This window comes from Pinus tabuliformis, chromosome 7 (assembly GCF_031772625.1).
Source record: "Pinus tabuliformis cultivar Carrire ecotype Pingquan chromosome 7, CPIR1, whole genome shotgun sequence".
In the NCBI taxonomy this organism is placed as follows: Eukaryota; Viridiplantae; Streptophyta; class Pinopsida; order Pinales; family Pinaceae; genus Pinus; species Pinus tabuliformis.
The window spans coordinates 15,793,044-15,814,587 of NC_142293.1; the positions used below are offsets into that span (position 1 = coordinate 15,793,044).

The following is a 21,544-nucleotide window of genomic DNA, read 5'->3' on the forward strand; positions in this document are numbered from 1 at the left end:
TTGCATTTGGAGTTAGTAACCCCAATTAGTGGGCTAAAACCCTATGGGGTTGTGGAATAGCACTCATAATTGGTTGTGGTAATTGAATAGTCAATAATTAATAATAATATTTTTCTCCTAAAATCCCTCCAACGTTCACTTGTTGAGGACCCTCTCAACTCAAGATATTCATATAAATAATGACCCTAAACCTCCTCCTGTAGGGAGTTTGCGGCTTCAAACAGGTAATCGTGGAATTTGGGATATAACGTTTTTTAGGCGAAGCTTCAGAAGCTAAAATTAAAACCCATTTGAGTCGAAATCTTGATAAACCTTGTGACCGAATTGTAGATCTTGGTTCGCTATATTTTCGGAGATATGATTCGAGGAAGTTAGGGTTTTTACAGGATCCCGAATGCCATGTCAAACAGGCGGTGTTGGGAAAATCGTCATAACGTTCTCTCTGAGAATTGGATTCAAATTTCCTAAATACTCACAGAAAGAGGATGGGCTATAGTTTGTTGAGTAGCATTTTCAGGGATGAAGGTCGCAACAGTGATACGTGGCACTTCGTACAAGTTCGCTCTACTGAGCTAGCCTATAATCAGGTCATTGTGGGAGATTTGGAATAACGCTTTCTTGAAGAATCCAATCTTTATTAGACCTGTGGGGTTGCAAACAGGACTCAGAAGGCTACTATAGGATGAAATTTCAGACCTTGGAGATTTGAAATTACATAGATACAAGATATTCAATATCAAACTCCTAGAAGGAAAGAAAAAGCATGCATTCAAGGATCACTACAGTAAGGACAAAACATCATCAGTCAAGGGTAAGTCTCCTACAACAAGGTATGTATGATTAAGTGTTTACATTTGAATTTTGAGTATCATCTCTGACATATGTTTTTACAGGACAACGTAAGTATATATAGGGTCTCGGTTATATCTCTATGTCTCTATATGTCACAATTAATTTTGATACCACATTTCAAATGTCCTATTCTTAATACTACACATTTGATGCTACACCAAGTCTGCTAAATCTATATGATGTTGTAAGTTCATGTTACTTGTCTTTTCATAGTTGATAGAATGCTCTCTGTTGTTGTACTTAACTTGGTTCATCACAAGTCTAGGGTTTGTCATCAATTTCTATTGTATATATCTTTAGGTCAGTTTTGGATATAGTCTTGCATAGAGTCCAGGCCTATATCAAGAGTGGGAGTCTTTGTCTACTGCTGCAACAAGTCAACAACAAAAGTGACAAGAACATTTCAGGTATGCATTGTAATTTTAATTTGTATTTATTCATTATTATGCACTTACATGTGTTTTGCAGGAAGAGGTAAGTTGAAGGGTATTTTGTTTTTCCTTTTGAGATTGGGTTTCACTGGGAAAATTTGCATGTAGGTAGAAGAAGATTCAAGGACAACATCAAGCGAGCATTCAAGAGCTGAAGTATCAAATCAAAGGAAGCATTGCAGTGGGACATCCTTTAAAGACATGACAACCATCTGTATATTGTGAAGAAGTGTCAAGGCCAAGAGTCATCATTGTAAAGTTGTAAAAGAGTCATTTGTAAAAGTGTCATCATTGGAAGAGTCATTATTGTAAAAGAATCAATCTGCCTAGAGTCGAAAAGGCATTGTTGGGAGGTATAGGAGTCTCTGTTGGGATGATGTCATGGTTGGGTTGCAGGTCATAGTGTGATTGGGTCTTCATTCAAAATCATTGTAAATCATATTATATCATGGATCATTGTCCTTGGTACGAGAATCCACACTCTTGTCTCATTTCAATCATTATAGGGTGGTAGGGAGGTGCTAGGAAGGTGCATGAAGTCACCTACAGGTTGGATCCTGTGAAAACTTTAAGGTGGTAGGTTGGTCTAGGGTGTTAGGGAATTCATTCAGTTGATTACTGAAGAAACCAGGGCGTTGGGGCATCCTTCCAGTGGGAGTTGGAGAAGAATGTTTTTCTAGAATTCTAGGAAGTTGTTGCTTTCATTTCAGTTGGGGTTGAAGACTAAAGAATTGATTAGAAAAGCGTTCAATAGTTTTTAACTCGGAGGGGGTTTTCCAGCTAAATTTTTGTGCCTCCAGTGTTCTTTTATTTACTGTTATTATTGCATAAAAATTAATAATAATTGAAGATTAACTAATGCTTTGAAAAAAATTTAAAAGTGCTAATTTCTAAGGAGTACTGGTTCACCCCCCCGCCCCCCCTCTCATTATTTTCCAACGGCTCCCCCTACATTTGGGGAAATGCGAGAAAATATTGAATTATTGAGGAAGGTTGATCCACCAGCCGTCCAAAAGAAGAAAACACAAAGCAAGCTCGGGAAGACAACGACGGACAAGAGTACGTAAATGAGTAGCAAACTGCATAACACTCCGCTGAATAGTACGGACACCAGTCTGACCCCAAACATATCAGTGAGTCTACCCGCTCTTGACTACAACATTGTGGAAGAGTGTTATGATCATGACCTGTGAGAAATTCCAGAATACCAAATATGCAAAGAAATACGATCCAAAACATACAACAAAATGAAAAAAACAACAAGTATTTTATTATTTAGAGATGAAAGCAAAATTCACTTGCTTCTTCGAGGGGGCAACCTCTAGCAGAGGGGAGCTCGATTAAAAAATAAGACTCCATATTTCTCAATGGAGAGTCTCTAGCCTCTCTATAGGATTCATACATACAGTACCATGGGTCATTACCATGGTTCTCTCAATACCATATATCTAATACAATGGCCAGTTTGCAACTAACTATGGTCCCTTTCTTAAATGCAGGTCAACCACTTACAATTATTAATATAGGCTTTATTGTCTCTTTAACTAACTATGATTATGACTCAACCCTATTGGGTTTATTACATGAATAAAGGGGTTAGGGTTGGACCTATTATCACTCCAGGAAGCTCTCCTAGGTTGTAGCTCAGAGATGCCTGGTAACATATAAATCTTCAATATCGTTCTCGGAACTATTGGAATGGATGATGGTTTGGATCAAGTCAAATGACTATCTCAACTCCATTTTCACTCAAGACATGCATGAAGTCCCTTAGCTTGACAAGGCTTTAGACCACTAATGCTCAATAGTTTATAGATTCAATGAATAGATGGAGAATCCTGACTGTACCAGCAGATACATACATAAACACATATGAATGGCTAGCTACAGAAAGTAAATGAAGCTTGTAAATCTAATTTATCAATGCAGATATAAGATGCCGATTATTTGGCATTAGACATAGAAGAAAACATGAATAACATATTCAAGTGCAAGTTTAGAGTAGAGGAGAAAATGGGAATTGAACATGTAACAACAAAAGAAGCTTGTATTACTGGAATGAAGATGAGACGCCGAGAGGAACATAGTATCCACAGTCTCTAAAAGTTGAACCCTTGTTTCTTTTAGATTTCAACCATTTATAGGCTTTTTACAATGCTTTCGGGCTTTCTGAGGCTCGAGAGGTCTTAATTTATCCCCTCTGGCTTCTAACTACTTGATGCCATGACTAGACACACATGAACTTAGAGGTCTCTTTTTCTAACATCATAGTAACCAAATTCTGGTAATTGTGCCTCGCTGTCAGGTGGCTTGCTCGTGCTAGTGATGCTCCATGATTTTTGTTGGTTCAGCTGTTTTGTGCTGTGGCTTTTTCCCCCTTTTTGGTTTTCTGTCTCCCTGCCTCTGTCCTGTAATGGAATGGGTCTTTATGCCTTTGAAATTCTTTCGAATACCAAAAACGAACCTAGAGGAAGAGTGGGATACTTTTAATAAAAGTATCAATATAGAGGAATAGGTGCTAGAGTTGCAAACTCCACAACATAAAATAGTTCTGGAAATTACAGTGGAAGAAAATGCAAATGAACCAGAAGTAGAGCATATCCCTATTACCCCCACCTCTAAAATAATTCCGAGAATTGAAGAAATAGCCCCTCTAGATGTATTCTATAGCCCACAGCATAAGGCCATGGTGAAAAGGTAAAGAAAGAAAATAAAATTGGACTCTATAGATGTTACTACCCCCGAAAATGAACTAATGGATGTTCTATGGAAGTACTCGCCTGTTGATCCATCTGCCAACCTAAATAGACTCTCGCAGTTTGCAAGTGCTTATGCTACAACAACCATAGACAAAGAAAAAGAAGTCGAAATGTTGCTTAGAGAAAAGGAAAATAAAATAACGTCGCTTGAGAAACAATTACAGCAAGTCAAATCCGACCAACAGGCATAGATACAGTTGGCCAAGCTTCAATGGGAATTTGAATAGATGCAAATAGAACATAGAATCATCTTAGCCAAGAAGGAAGCACAAGTTCAGGAAATAATTGATCTACATAAAGACGATCCAAAAATTGATTAGTTTATTACCGAATCACTCGACCTTAATTCCCAGTTGACACATCAGAAAGAATTACTGTGCCAGAGGATTTCACACCGGAAATCTTATTGCAAAACAAGTGATAAACTAACAAGTTAAGTCATAGAAATGCGACTTGAATATGATGAGATATTTAAAAAGATATCTGATTTCATCACCTGGAAAAATACAGAGGAGGGGAGAAAATCCGACTTGCCCAAGCTAGAAGAATCACATAAGGAAATTCTGTTTGCAAGCTGGGATTCTTGGCTTAAAAAAGGAGAAAAGGAAACAACAGACACGGCGGCAACAACAAAACATTATCATAGAAAATATCAATGAGAATTTGCATGGTGCCAATCTAGTGGCAAAGTCCATTCCAGGGTTCCTTCCAAATGCGATTTATATTGAGCAACAAAGGAAATAGGCAACAGAAGAAAAAGTAGAAGTGATAAGGCAAATGGCCAGGGTAGACTGGGAGGCATATTGGCAACATTTGGTCAAGCCTCACAGCCAATCGATGACCCTCCGATGCCTAACCATTTCTGCCGAGAAAATGGTGTCAGCACTGACCAATGCCGTATTTGATGGAAAGTTGAAAGCTAAAGTCGGCCAGCCTACATAGCTAAAGCCTATGGTGGATATTTTCGATTTGAAGGATCGAATGCAATGTAGTTAGTCACCCTATTTACTTTAATTTTGATTTTATTTTTGCATAAATTTAGGCAGGTCATTTAAATCTCCTCAACTATTTTTGTAATAATCTATTTTTTGTTTTATAGTTTTAGTATTTAAACCCCTCTCATGCATTTAGAAAGGGGTCGAGAATTTTATTAGAAACTCTCTTCAAAACATGCACTTCTGTCCCTTTGAGGAAGTTCTGGTAAAATATATGGAACAAGATTTATTTTTATTTGGCTTAGCATCTTCTACTGAAATTAGACTTTTGTACTCTTAGATGATGTTGAACAGATTGAAGATATATCAATATTGCTGAAACACATGATTAGGACGTATTATAAATGGTACTTTTATCTCGTAATCCTTTTTAATTGTGTATTAAGCAATCATTTCCTTTTCGAATTATTTATGTATGAAAGTCTGAATTTTGATTATCATTATTGCACTTCTATATGATGATGATCTTTATTTTATGCTGAATATATGAATAACTCTTTATGTGATATATTTCTCACAATCCTTTCGGCCAACTTTTTATACGAAATGATTATTGTTAAAATGGATTCACTTCTAATCATAATTGCATGATATTTATTACCAATTTCTTTTAGAAATTATGATTAGATAATTTTTAGAAATAATAAGTTAAATGCATTTGTTATTGATTAGTTTAGACTAGATTACCATTAGCTTAAACATTACTCTAAAAACATCACACATCACCCCATTTAGCACAATAATTAAACAGATTGGGAAACTGGTCCCATTATCCCAGTCGAAGCCACTACTCCATATGGAAAAGGAGCTTCCAACCAAGGTCCAGACCGGGTGGTTTTCTCCCATGTTGAGGCAACGATTTTCAAGGCTTCAAGATGTCCCCATTCATATGTTTGGAACAACCACTATCCAGATTCCATTTGTCTTCTTGATTATGAGCTGATAAGGTGAGTCCACATTGCATGCTCTTTTTAGTATTTGCTTTCCAACTCCCTTTATCCTTTTGGATAATTGTCTGTCTAACATTTTTGGACTTAGATAGGTATTCAAACTTGCTTTTTCACTAATTAGATTTGTTCCCAAAATTATTACATTTTAAGAATTCTACTTCACTTAGCAGGGGAGAGAAGACATTTTGATTTCTGAGAGAAGATTTTTGAGACTTATAAATATGATGCGTGTTTTAATAATCCAGGGAAAATTCCACCTACATCATGTCATGTGTGTCCTATCAACAAATCATATATAGTCTCAAGTATCTCATCATCAAGAATCATCATTGATCATCTCAATTCATCTCTTGCTTATTCATGCTTATCTCTTGATTGTCCCTGCTCATATGTTGAATATTATCAAATCTAAAAGAAGAATAATTTGTTATTGGAGCGGAAATTATTCCACAACCCTCTATTCATTGGGGAGCCATTGCTACCACCCGAAATCAAGACATCAGGTTGTCATTTCTATGACCTGCATCATCATTAGACAACATATCATCACGGAGCACATCTCAACCTAGAATCTCATGGGGGAGCTATACATATACAACCCCACATCAAGCAATATGATATCCAAACACATAGGGGAGCACATCTCAACCCTATAATCACATCGGGGAGCTCATTCTCAACCCAAAATTGTATAAGGGAGAAAATCTAAACCTAATCATATTGCATTCTAATCTTCCCAACAATTACCCTCAATATTCATGTGGTAGAATAGCTGCATGATAATATGAGCTTGGACGAGATACCTTATGAGCCTTGGTATTGCAACAAGAATGCTGCAACTCCGAAGGCTACCGACTTTAATTATCAACCCGAGGTTCATAAAAACTTAAGAGGCATCAGAACTATATGTGAAACATAAAATGTGTCCTTCCTTTGTTGTCATGATGTAATGGAGTGCATGTACTGAAGTCAAATCCTAAACTAATTGCAAAAAATGAAATGCTTGAAATTGAAACCTCAACCTATTGCAAGAAAGAAAGTACAAGGAAAGAAACCTATTCTAATTGCATAAAGTAAACATCATGAACTAAATTTCAACCATTACATTTAAAATATTTTAGGCCATTAAAAAATTCATTGGATGTGGAAATCAATAAAATCATCATTGTATTACCCATTTCATAAAATTGTCCATTAGCCCAAATCGCTAAAATATTTTACATGGGTAAAGAGCACATCCTAAGTGGTATTTCCTCTTCTCTAATCATTGTTTTAAAACCTATGGTTCTTGATTCAACCCTAAGGGACAATAACCAAGCTTCTTGAGCGAATCAGGACAAGTATATGCATGTTGGAAGGCTACTACAGGGTTTCTTGTAGTACTGCTACATGAAACAACAAATTTGCTATAGGGAGTTATAATTCATCGAATGACCAACCAAATCAAATCCAAATTCAGTGGGACAAATTTTTTTATTGACTAGGATGTCTTAGGTCTCCATCCAAGTGGAATCACTTAAAAATACCTATGTTAACCCATGCTAAAAAATGGCAGAAAATTACTAGTCTAAAATCTAGAAATTCGAGAACTAGTGAGGTAGTAAATCTATCAAATGCCTAACCTAATCAAGTGACATAGAAATGGGGTAACTTTTTTTATTAACTAGATTTTTTTTTTAATATAATGCAAGTGGAACCAATTTTATTGAATCTTGTTATCACGCTCTAAAAAATAGCATAAATTTAATGTTATTTGCCACAAAGGAATTCCAGAAATCTAGATTTGGGAATAAGAAAAATAATCCAAGTAGCTCAATTATTACTATGACCTTCCAAAGCTTTTCCAAGGATTAAATGATTCTTTTGACCCTAAAAAATAACTTACATCAACCATTTAACCCAATCCTACAACAAGAAATCATTAATACTAAATGAAGAAATAGAAAGAAACAAGAACAAGAGATGCATGTAAATAATACGTGAAAAGAAGAATAGAAAATGATACAAAAGGGCCCTGCGGCTCCTAGGATGGCCAAGACCAAGGAAACTCATATTACTATGAAGGAGACCAAGGTTTAGAAGCTGAACATGACACCAATCTTCATTATTTTCATTAATACAAACACATCCCCGCAAGAAATGGAAATGGAGCTGCAAAAATACGAGTTATCTCCACAAGAATACTAATAAAAATCCATCCCTAGAGGAAAATTTGACTTGGTACTTATACACAATGTTTAGGAATCATTCCCCGTGAAAGAGGAACCTTTCCCCACCAAAATCCCTTTATTAGGGTATCTGGTTCCCAATGCTAGGAATCTGCATTAAATGGTAGGGAACACATTCCTATATTTTCTCAATCATTGTTTCTCCACAATCTGTGCCATAATTCCAGAATATCTTGTTGATTTATTATTTCATATCAATCCTCCTGTATCAGGGAGAAAGCCCCTAAATTATCTCCTCCTCCAAATCTCCATAATCTGCCCAATATTCTCACAATATTCCACAAAAATAAATAATATTAGGCACAAATATGCAATTATCCATAAACCTTCCTAATCAACATATTAAAGTAAAAAATACATTATCTAATGCAAAAAGAGAGGTTTATTGTGTTGAAGGATGGTCAGATGGGCCTTAATTTATGTCTAATTTAAAGGCCCATCATATCCCCCTGCTGAAAGTGTTGCTCATCCTCTAAGAAACTTAGAGACATCAATTTGGTTAATTCATGGCTCTGGTGGCCTCTCTCTTGTGCATTCCTCCGTCCTTTCTCTTAAGAATCTTGGTTGTAAGTTCTGCAAAGACAAGTCCAAAAATGTATTTGTTCTTTTCATGATTGTTTAACAGTATTTCAAAGAAAAAAACATAACTTTCCTCTTTGCAAGCGAATTATGTTGCCTTGTATATCCATTTCATTCATATCCTCTCCCTTGAAACGTTCATTCCATTTTCACTCATTTTTCCAAAACTGTTTGTGTATAGAAAAATCATAGTCTTTTTTGAGACCATTAGCCTGCCTTCTTTCCCTTATTCAAGATGAGTTCTTGAATATTTTTTAGTATAGCAAGGTCTTCCACATCCTTTTACAACCTTCTTCTACCTTGTTCCACCATTTTGAAACCTCTAAAACGTTAAAAACAAGAACTAGGACATTTTGTAGTAATTCTGATAAAAACTACAGGAAACCTTGTAGCGGTTCCTATAGTACTACAGGAAAACCTATAGCAATTTCTATAGTACTACAGGAAACTCTGTTTAAACATGTTTTGAGCAAAATTGATAGGCTGAGCCTAGAGTAGGCCCTCAACTTGACTTCCATGCCTTTCTCCCATTTCTATAACATCTTTTAGGCCTTGGACAAAACCTAGAAAGAGATCAGGCACCTCTTGGAAAGCCTCTTTTCATCACTGCAGTTCGAGTTTTGTTTTGATGGTGAATTCTTTATTTCCTTTTGTTGCATTCTTCTTCTCTTTTGTGGCCTACATGATTTCCTAATGGCTTTGGAGTTCTCTGTTTTGATTAGGTCTCTCTTAGGCATTGCCATTTTGGATTTTAGCACAATTTGTTCATTTCTTCCTTCTTGTAGCAGCATTCTACCTTCCTATAACAGTCATTCATTCTTCATTCAGGGTCTTATAACTATATAGGAGTGATGAGAAATGATGTATAGGGGTTGGAGGATGATGCTAGTGCTCAGAGGGAGTAGTGTAGGTTTGTGAAAATGAAAAGGATGTTCTGTTTGTTTTTTCAAGAAATTTTCAGGGTGAGACAGAGTGTAGAGTTTGTTCTTGAAAAATATTATTTTTTTCTATGAAATGGGATGGATGAATGATTGATAGAAAGTGGATATGAAGTGGATGGAGGGATTGGAGTGCTTTGATGACTTGGCCTTTGCACAAATTTCCTGTTTTAACTATTATCCCCATTCCTCGAAATCACCACCCTTCATAATTTGGCTTTTCCACATTGCATGAGTGAAGGAGTGATCTGGAATTAAGTATTTGAAGGTGGTTGATACTTCTAACCCATCCTTAGCTTAAAAAGCCTCATCTCTCATGCATTGACAACAAATTTATAACTATAATATGCTCATGAGAAGAGGTCAAGAATATTGCATACCTATACCTGCCTGATGGTTGTTGGAGAAACATGCATGTTGTTGCTGAGTTAATGATTGATCCGTGGTCCTTTGGAGGTGATAATTTCCTTTGTTTTATTTTGCACAGGTCTTCATAGCTTGTTGATTCTAAACCTTTGTCTTCCAGTTACCATGAGCAAGATATCCTAGTCAAATCGGGCCTTCTTGGAGTGATGGGTTTTTCCATGGGAGATGTTTACCTTCCTTATACATAATTCCACCATTAGACACCTTTCCCACACTTTATTTCACCTTCTTTACCTTCCTATGGCTTTCATTCTGTTTCCTGTAGTAAACTTGGACCCCTGAAGTAGTACTACAGGAAACAACAAATTTGCCTTGTTTTGTGCATATCTCCCAAACAGTAGAATGGATTGACCTAAAATTTTCTAGGCATGTTGCCATCATCCTTATGCACCTTCCCATAAAAAAAATAAAAAATTGTCCAATGGATGCACGAATCTTGAGAAATATTAAAAGTGGCTGAAGTTGATAGAGGTTAAATTCTTGGAAACCATGCACTATAATTTGCTGAAATTTCTTGGGCATGCTATTATCATCCATATTCATCTCCCCATGAAACAAGATTTTAAATGGATGAATGAATACCGAGAACATAAAAAATTGGATGTAGGTGATGGAGACTGATTTCTCAAAAAATGTGCGTTGGAATTTACTGAAATTGCTTGAGCATGCTACCATCATCCATATGCATCTCCACCTGAAACAACTTGGCAAATGGATGTGTGGTTTTCAATATATGACAAAAATAAATTTATGCTTGATTTATTTTTGTTTCCTATAGTAAAACAGAGCATTCCTGTAGTATTTTACGACAACAAGGAAACTAAATGGGAAAATCTTGAGAATGATGGGTGGATGCTGGAAATAGATGAGGGTGATGGATTAACATGGCCTTGGCCCTTACAGAGCATATGAACAAAGGAAGACAATATCCAATTTTGACTTCCTTTGACTAGAATTTTGACCAACTTTTTTTTGTGCCAACTTTTTTTTTGTTTCTTGCAGATGTTCGAGAGAACCTACATTCATCAGAGAGATCCATGGAGAAAATATTTTTTATTTTTTCCTTTTTTTCTTCAAGGCCTTCTATACGCCTCAATGAGGTTTTCAACTAGTAGGTCTCCCTAGGTGCCTTAACGGAGGTTTTCACCTAGGACCTTTCCTTTTTCTTTCTTTTTTTCCAACCCATTGACCGCCTCATGGAGGTTTTCAATTAATGAGCCAATCTCAGGCACCTCAAAGGAGGTTTTCATCTGATATTTTTAACTTTTCTCTTATTTTTCATTTTTAATTTTTTCTACCCTACTCTATTTGAAAGCAAAATCACTTTTAAGTATAAGAATACATCCAATGGAGCCATGTGCACATCAATATGATAGACAACCTGATGTGTAGGCTTGAAATGTATGATTTGACATTTACCTTAATTTGAGATATCAAATGATTTGACTTTGATTATATCTAGCACAGTTGAAGAAGAGAGTGTTAATGTAACTTAATGACTGTCTAGAACCATATTTCAATATAGTTGTGATGCCCTTGGTCCACTTGTTGATTTGGATCATCTTGGATGTCTTCTTCTTCCATGACCTTTAAATCTTCCTCTTTTTGCTGATTTTTCTCTTAAACACATGGAGGATTTGATGGTAACCATGAGGGATATTTCTCAATCTCTAATTCTGATGTCTACTCTTCATCAAATGCAGCCCATGATCCTTCAATATTCTCATTTGAATAGTCTTCTTCTGGATGTGGTCCTTCAATGATATCAAGAGAATCTCTTTTTTCCAATACTCTTCCTGAGCTAAGATGAATACCATTGAGATCAAGAGGAAATGTTTGGAAGTGTTATACCTCAGCATTGTAAGTGGGCTGAGCTACTTCATTGTGGGGGTTTGGAAATGATGATACAGGTAGTTGGGTGGAAGTGGATATTTTAGATGGATGTGGTTGGCGTTGTGGTTATGGTGGAGGTGAATGGTAGAGATAACATGGAGTTGGGTATGGAAGATATTGAGGATATTGTGGATGGCTCCCATAAGTTCCTTGACAAACTTTTTGTGAAGATTGGTTTTGGGGTTGAGATGGCCAGGGTTGCCAAGGAAAGGGTGTGTTCCAATTATTTTGAGATGGATGTGCATAAGCTTGAAATTGTGAATTAGGCGCTTGCATCGTATCAGAATGAATAGGCTGCCATGGTCCTCTTGGAGCTACATAACATAGCTGCATTGGCAATTGATTTGCTCCATTGTCCTCTTGTTAAACTTCCTTCAACCTGGGTAATGAGGGGAAATATTTAACATATGTGATTTTGCATAGAAAAAAAAATATCAACATCTTCGTTTTGGTCATTTTGTGTTATTAACATTTCTACTTGTTCACTTAGATTTCTAAGAATTTCTGTTTTAAAGTTATCAAGAAAATTTCCAAGTTTAGCTTGATTTACCGATCTTGATGCTGATTGACTTACTCTTGCGCTTATTCTTGATATGTGTTTGCATGTTTCACAGATTTCTTCAAATGATAATTGGTATACATCACTTGTACTCATGAGATCAAGAATATCAATCCACTCATCTCTAATTGTTCTAAGTAAGAAGGTTTTTAGTGTGTCAAATACTAAATGATGTAATTTTCCCCTCTTAACATTGTACATGAACCTCTCTATTAAATCCTCAAGGCTCTCATCTTATTTTTGATTCATTCTAAATATTTCTTCTTTAAAATCGTGATCTTTATATTTTTCTAGAAATTATCTTTTGCATATCATTCCATGATCTTATTGAATTAGTCCCTAAACTCATGAACCATTTAAGAGTTCTATCCTTCAATGTTGCTTGAAGCAATATCAATTTTTGAGTGTTTAACAAGTAACCATAAGATCTACAAAGGATTTGAAATTCAAAGAGAAAGGTTTTCGAATCCTTTCACCTTAGAACATGAAAGTTTGGAAGAAAAGATGGAGGGATGTTCCTCATATGCACATTGATATCAGTATCTTGAATGGTAAATCCTACAGGATCTTCCTTATTGTTGTCATATCCATCCATTTATTCTACTTTCTTTTCCATATCTTCTTCTTATAACTGCAAAACTGGACGGTGATGTGGCTCTTACTGCACCACGTGATCAAATGGGGGGATGGGTTGGTGTTGGAGATTTTTTTTTTGCTTTTATGATTGAATGAAAATGCTAATGCAATGCACTTTTCTATTTTTGAAATGAAATAAGGCTAATGAAATTTATTTGTTTATGCAGAAAATAAAGTAAATAAATCAACTAGGGAAGAAAAAAATGCATACTTTGACACCTCACCGACAACGACACCAAAAGGTGATGAGCCTCGATATTGCAACAAGAATGTTGCAACTCCCAAGGCTATCGACTTTAATTATCAACTCGAGGTTCGTACAAACTTAAGAGGTATCAACAGTATATGTGCAACATACAATGTGTCCTTTCTTTTCTATCATGATGTAATGGAGTGCATGTACTGAATTCAAATCCTAAACTAATTGTAGAAAATGAAATGCTCGAAATGGAAACCTCAACATATTGCAAAAAAAAAGTACAAGGAAGTAAACCTATTCTAATTTCATAAAGTAAATATCATGAACTAAATTTCAACCATTACATTTCAAATAATTTATCTCCATTAACAAAGTTCATTGGATGTGGAAATCAATAAAATCATCATTGTATTACCCATTTCATAAATCTTTCCATCAGCCCAAATCGCTGAAATGTTTTGCACGGATAAAGAGGCAAGTCCTAACTGGTCTTTAGTCTTCCCTAATAATTGATTTAGAACCTATGGGTCTTGATTCAACCCTAAGGGATAATAAAAATTCCAATTGAGGGAATCTGGGCAAGTATATGCATGTAGGAAGGCTACTACAAGGTTTCCTCTAGTACTACTACAGGAAACAACATATTTGATATAGGGAGTTATAATTCACTGAATGAAAAACCAAATAAAATTCAAATCGGACTGAAAAGAACATTATTGACTAGGATGAACTATGTCTCCATTCCAAGTGGAATCACTCAAAAATACCTCTATTAACCCATGCTAAAAAATGGCAGAAAACTACTAGTCTAAAATCTAGAAATTCAAGAACTAGTGAGCTAGTAAATCTATCAAATGCCTAAACTAATCAAGTGAAAATTAAATGGGGTAATTTTTTTTATTAACTAGAATTTTTTTGTGATCTAATAAAAGTGAAACCCACTCGATTGAAGCTTCTTAGCATGCTCTAAAAAGAAGCAGAAATTTATTGTTATTTGCCACAAAGTAGTTCCAGAAATCTAGATTTGGGAATAAGAAAACTAATCCAAGTAGCTCAATTATTAATATGACCTCCCAAATGTTTTCAAAGGATGAAATGATGCTTGTGATCCTACAAAAGAACTTACATCAACCATTTCACCCAATTCTACAATAAGAAATCTTTAATACTAAATGCAGAAATAGAAAGAAACAAGAACAAGAGATGCATGTGAATAAGAATTGAAAAGAAGAAAAGGAAATGATACAGAAAGAGATCTGAGGCTCTTGGGATGGCCAAGCCCAAGGAAAATTAGAGTCCTATGAAGGAGACCAAGGTTTAGAAGCTAAACATGGTGCCAATCTTCATTATTTCCATTGATACAATTACATACCTGCAAGAAATGAGAATGGAGCTGCAAAAATACAAGTTCTCTCCACAAGAAGACTAATAAAAATCCACCCCTAGAGGAAAATTCGATTTGGTACTTATGAAAAGTGATTAGGAATCATTCCCCGTGAAAGGAGGAAGCTTTCTCCACCAAAATCTCTTGATTAGTGGATCTGGTTCCCAATACTAGGAATTTGCATTAAATGGCAGGGAACACATTCCTAGATTTTCTCAATCGTTGGAGATCCACAATCTGTGCCATAATTATAGAATATATTTCTGATTTAATATTTAATATTGATCCTCCTATAGTAGGTAGCAAGTCCCTAAATTATCTCCTCCTCCAAATCTTCATAATCTGCCCAATATTCTCACAATATTCCACAAAAATAAATAATATCAGGCACAAATATGAAATTATCCATAAACATAACAAACATAACTTTCCTCTTTGCAAGTGAATTATTTTTCCTTGTAGATCCATTTCATTCATTTCCTCTCCCTTGAAACTTTCATTCCATTTTCACTTATTTTCCAGAACTGTTTGTGCATAGAAAAATCAGAGTCTTTTTTGAGACCATTAGCCTGCCTTCTTTCCCTTATTCAAGATGAGTTCTTGAATATTTTTTAATATAGAAATGTCTTCCACATCCTTTTACAACCTTTTTCTACCTTGTTCCACCATTTGGACACCTCTAAAATGTTAAAAACAAGAACTAGGACATTTTGTAGTAATTCTAGTAAAAACTACAAGAAACCCTGTAGCGGTTCCTGTAGTACTATAAGAAACCCTATAGCAGTTTCTGTGGTACTATAGGAAACTCTGTTTAAACATGTTTTGAGAAAAACTGATAGTCTGAGCCTAGGGTAGGCCCTCAACTTGACTTCCATGCCTTTCTCCCATTTCTATAACATCTTTTAGGCCTTGGACAAAACCTAGAAAGAGATTAGGCACCTCTTGGAAAGCCTCTTTTCATCACTGCAGTTTGAGTTTTGTTTTGATGGTGAATTCTTTATTTCCTTTTGTTGCCTTCTTCTTCTATTTTGTGGCCTACATAATTTCCTAATGGCTTTGGAGTTCTATGTTTTGACTAGGTCTCTCTTAAGCACTGCCATTTTGGATTTTAGCACAATTTGTTCCTTTCTTCCTTCTTGTAGTAACATTCTGCCTTCCTGTAGTAGTCATTCCTTCTTCATTCAGGGTATTCCAACTATATGGGAGTTATGAGAAATTATGTATAGGGGTTGGAGGATGATGCTAGGGCTCAGAGGGAGTAGTGTAGGTTTGTGAATATGGAAAGGATGTTCTGTTTGTTTTTTCAAGAAATTTTCAGGGTGAGACAAAGTGTAGAGTTTTTTTTTTTTTAACAACGTCGTCTACTTGTATATTATAAAACTGCAGTTCATAAATCTATTACAATAAGGGGGAAGTTCCAAGAGCTGAGATTCAAAATTGGGTTCGCAGACCCATAGTTCTCGAAGCTTCTCTTGACTACACTTAAAGCTGAAAACAAACGGCTATATTGCCTTACAAAAGATCCTCCTATCCAACTAAATTTGCAGTGCATATGGATTAAGGGGAGTGTTGGGTGACCGAGACATCCGGGAGTGGTTCCCTCCTGCTCACTCTAGTTGAGGCTTCTCCTTGCTGACTTTCAGTGATGGTGCGGAGGTGGTCTATTACAGCTTCCATGTGGATGCAACGGTCCTTTAGGTCTTCAATATCTTTCTTCCTCTTCTCTAGCTTCTTGCGCTTAGAATTTCTGTCCGCGTGGTAGTCCTCCGTGAGCTTTTTCACCTGCTTCTTCAGGGCGTTAATCATGACAACATGTGCTTTGCACATATGACACTCACTGTTATTGAAAATGTTATCCATTGGGTTCCTTGGCTGCTGCTGATTGGCAGGCTGGTTGTTCTGGTCCGCCATCTTGTTTGGAGCGTTTTCTGCTTTGTCAAATGCAAAGGATTTGGGAGGCTTGACCTTTGTGTTGCCGAACTGTTTGGCTGGAGCAGAGTGGAAAAGAGAGCCCTGTTGCTGAATGAGGGCGCTGCTGAGAACACAAATCCGATGATTAGCCTTAGAAAAAACACAGAGATGAGGAAGTTTGTTTACCCTGAGCAGAGGAAAACCGACTGAGCCCCCACAGGAAATGTGTTGCTTCAATCGATACAAGCTGGCACTGTGCGCAAAGAGATACCAACGATTGCCGTCCGCTGAGAGGGTCTCAGAGGTTCTTTTGGCACCAAAACTAGCCTTGCTACTGTGTAAGAGACCGACTTGTCCCTGCCTCCGACCCCAAAGAGCTCTCCGCCTCTTCCTGAGATTATGGTGAGTTGTGAGGACCCTGGTAGGCTTGCTGAGATTTATAAGGCCAAATCGGGCTTTCTCCCGCTCGTGAATGGGTGTGGAGGATCTGATCTTGACTAACATCGGATCATCTGAGGTGATATGTCTCCGTCCTTGTGATCTGGAACCGGCATGGGCGTGATCACGCCTTTTGTTGCTTCCTGAGGTGTGTCGTAAAGAGCCACTGTTAATTCCTTCGTTGCTCGAATCCTGAGGCCGATTCCATGTCCTGCTTCCCCAGTTTTGGCAGTCGAGAGGGATTTGGAGAACAGAGGATCGCCTTTGCACTGGCCGGCTGTCTCTAATAGGATGCCTGAGGTGACTTCTAGTCTGATGCATAGGGATTGAGAGTTGACTAAGGGATATCATGGTCATAGATTTCATTATTCTCCTTCACCTGGCCCGTGGGTCTTCTTGTGGCCTTATTGGCCAGCTCATCTGCTGTCGAATTGTGGATTCTGAGGACGTGCTTATAGATCACGTTGTTCATGCCCCTGACTTGTTCCAATATTCTGTCTTTTAATCTGTTCAAGGCACATTGGTTGAAGTTATTCCCCGTGTTCATGGCTGCTATAAGGATTGCTGAATCCCCTAACACTAGGAGGTCATGAATGCCCAACTTCCACGCAATGGAGGTCCCCAATAGAAGGCTGTATGCTTCGGTTTTGTTGTTTGACATGGTCCCCAAACTCCATTCATAGGTGACCATCGTTCTCCCTTGAGGATCCCTGATTACTCCCCCTGCTCCAGCTATTCCTGGATTGTTTTTTGAGGCCCCATCAAAGTGAAGCGTAAACATCTTTTGCCTTTGAATCCATTTGTTGACTTCCTCTTTTGACCCTCTGAGTTTCCATTCCTTCTGCCCTGATTCTTTTATTGGCTTGCATTTTGTTTTTATCTTATAATTGAATCTTTGGACCCATTCCTTCACCTGCTCATCTGTGTAGTCCGGGTCTGCATGTTGGATCCCATTAGCTTCGATAGTTTCTGTTATGAGCGCAATAGATTTGACCAGGATGCTTGAGACACTAGGTTTTTTGCCTTTGAATATGCTTTCATTTCTAGCTAGCCATATCTGCCAGCAGAGGTTAGAAGGGATGCTGGTCCAAAGTCTCTTGGCGAGGTTCATGTTTTTGTTTGCAAAAGGAAAGAGTTTCCCCCAGCCTTTCTGAAGGAGAGAGACCTGATTGGGAACATCCCCTATCTCAAGAGGGCTGGTTATGAGTTTCCAGCAGGACGAAGCTATTGGGCACTCTATGAAGAGGTGGTTAATGTTTTCTTCCTTTTTCCTGCACATAAAACATATTGAAGGCCCCTGAATACCCTTTTTTCTCAGGTTTTCTGCTGTTAGGAGCTTGCCGTGGAGCAAGGTCCAATTAAAAAGTTTGATCTTCGGAAGGCTTTCGATTTTCCAAGCATTCTTGTGGTATTGCCAATTGTTTGATGCTGCTTGGTTTTGGATCGCTTTGTACCCTTCCTTGACTGAATAATTGCCTCCAGTAGGATCCCATATGTAGCTGTCTTCTTTCGCTCTGCCTGAAGGAGCTGCTCCTGCCAGTGAAAGCTTAAGGTTGTTCCAAAGATCATCTAGTCCATCAGGGAGGTGCCTAATTTTCCATCCTTTCCAGCTGTCATGATCCCAATTTGAGATGTCAAAGAGGGTTTTAAGGTTTGTATCAGACATCCACTGCTGCAACGGCCTCAGGTGGGAGAGCTTTTCCTTGGCTTCCTGGCCCATTATTCTATCCCTCCATATGCTGGTATGTTTCCCATTACCTGGAACTTTGGAGATATGAGACTTGAGGAGAGGCAAGGTTTTTTTGATCAGCTTCCAAACAGGGGCGCATTGTCTTTCTGTGATTGTATCTAAGAGTATATTGCTATTGCTCCCACTTAGATATTTCTTTTTGAGAACCTCTGCCCACCAGGATCCCTTCTCAATTAAGATTCTCCATATTAGCTTAAATCCCATTGCCAAGTTTGCCAATCTGGGAACTCTAATTCCTAGGCCACCTTTTTCTATGGGAAGGATGACCTTTTCCCATTTTACTAGACTGAATTTTTTCGTTTCTTGCTTTCCTCCCTTCCATAGGAAGCTTCGAAGGATCAGCTCCATGTGCTTGTGGATGCTTGAAGGGGCAAGGGTTATGGCGAATTGGTAGATTGGAAGGGCTGTAAGGATTGATTTGATAAGGATTGTTCTACCAGCCAGATTGAGCCAATGCATCCCCCAACCTTGAAGTTTCCCCCTCAGCTTCTCAATTAGTTTGACCCAAACTTCGCTTTTGATTGACTCTTTGGCCAGCGGAAGTCCTAAGTACATAAAGTATGACCAACTTGATTGGGCTGGGATTTCCAAAATTATAGAGATCCTTTGAGTTATATATCTTGGAACGTTCCAGGTATATATCTTGCATTTGTTGTTGTTTAATCTGCCCCCCGAGGCTTGAAGGAAGAGATCAAGGATGGCCTTGAATCTCCTAGCCATTAGGCTTGAAGCACCGCCTATTAGCAGAGTGTCATCTGCAAATAGGGAATGGTTGATCCCTTTAGCTCCTCTGATGATGTCCACTCCAGTTATTTCCTTTAACCTTCGCTTGTTTTCCAAGTGCAAACTTAATGTTTCTGCCATGATAATATAGAGGAAGGGGGAGAGAGGGCAGCCTTGCCTCAAGCCTCTAGTGCTCTTGAAGGCTCTGCATGGCCTCCCGTTGATTAACGGAGCTGTCCAGTTTTGAGAGACACATTCCATGACCCTATTAATGAAATGCTCTGAAACCCCAAATTTTGCAAGCACAGTCCCCAAGAAGGTGTGGTTTACCCTGTCAAAAGCGTTCGCCATATCCAGCTTGATTATCATGCCTTTCTCATTTCTAGCTATACTGCTGTGTATTGCCTCTTGTATCAGAATTACATTATCAGTTATGTGTCTCTTGGGGAGGAACCCTCCTTGGTTGTCCGAGATGACTGAGGGTAGGATTTTTTTCAGCCTATTTGCCAGAATCTTTGAGATGATTTTATATGAGACATTGCATAATGAAATAGGTCTGAACCTATCAAAGGATTGGGGGTTGGGCTCTTTTGGGATTAGAGCTAGAAACAAGGATTTGACACTGCTACCCATTTTGCTTTTTAGGTGGAAATTTCTCACCATTCTGAGAAAATCTTTTTTGATGATATCCCAGTGAGTTTTGTAGAAGCTTACCGTGAAGCCATCCGGCCCGGGAGCTTTGTCAAGAGGCATGCTGTTGATTGACCATTCTACCTCTTCTATGGATATTTCTTTGTCCAATTCGCTGTTTTGGGCTTCTGTAACCCTTCTTTCAATGATGTTTGTGAAATCTGTGTTTTCCTTGTAATGTGGGTCAGCTGTGAGCAGGGATTGAAAATGATTTGAGGCAGCCTCCTTGATTTCCTCTTTCTCCCTTATCTCTTTCTCATTAAACATTATCTTGTCTATGTTATTCCCAGCTCTCCTTACCTTGAGACAATTGTGGAAGAACGAGGTATTTTTGTCCCCCGAGTTGAGCCAGAGGCATCTTGACTTTTGCCTTAGCTCTTCCTCTTCTTTTCGGTGCTGGTTGTATAATGCTTTATACATCTCCCCTTCTGTCTTTTGGTCTTCTTCCATTTCTTGGACTGTCTCCTTTTCCTGATTCCATTTCTCCAAGTTTCTTTGCAATTCGTTTTTTGCCAGCCTTTCCTCATTTGCGTGGTTTCTTGCCCAATTTTTTATGACAATCCTTAATAGTTTGATCTTTGATTCCCAAACGAAGTGAGGGGAGCCTGTTGTCTCTATCCTCCAGGTTTCTTTTATCAAGGTTTTGAAGTCTTCGCTGGCGTCCCAGACTTTATTGTATTTGAATGGAAGCGGGCCCAAATCCTCCTCTTTTTCTAGATACAGCGCCACGGGCTTGTGATCAGAAGTGTATCCCTGTATGATTGAGCTGTGGATCCTTTGAAAGTTGATTGCTGCACTCTCCTGAACGAGAATTCTATCGAGTCTCTCTTTGATATTATTCCTGCCTGTCCTTTTATTTGACCATGTATAACGGCCATTTTGAGGAGGGATGTCTATAAATTTGTAAGTTTGGATGATATCCTCCAGTTTGTCTCTGAATGGGTCTATGAAGTACTTCCCTCCTAGTTTTTCCTCTGCATTCCTAATTAGTTTCATGTCTCCTCCAAGAAAGATCTTCCTCCCTTGGGTAGTCTCGATGTCTGCTTTCAAAGATTCCCAACATGTTGCTTTGTCTCTGAAGTGGGGTGGTGCATACACATTATAGATTGTGTATTCCTCCTTCTGATCTGAACTTTGCATATCAGTTCTAATCCACCATCTTTTTTGATTGTTGCTTATGAGATTCCAATTGCTTTTTTTCCA

At 37.8% G+C, this 21,544-nt stretch overlaps 1 protein-coding gene across 1 annotated transcript in view; it reads right to left on the minus strand.

Annotated features, from left to right (window-relative positions):
- LOC149244905 (uncharacterized) overlaps positions 1 to 17,499 on the minus strand; it is a 98,440-nt gene extending 80,941 nt beyond the window's left edge. The window contains exon 1 of the mRNA XM_089436561.1: positions 16,467 to 17,499. Coding sequence (XP_089292687.1) covers positions 16,467 to 17,499 — 1,033 coding nt within the window. The remainder of the gene's footprint in view (positions 1 to 16,466) is intronic.
- Between the last annotated feature and the right edge of the window lie 4,045 nt (positions 17,500 to 21,544).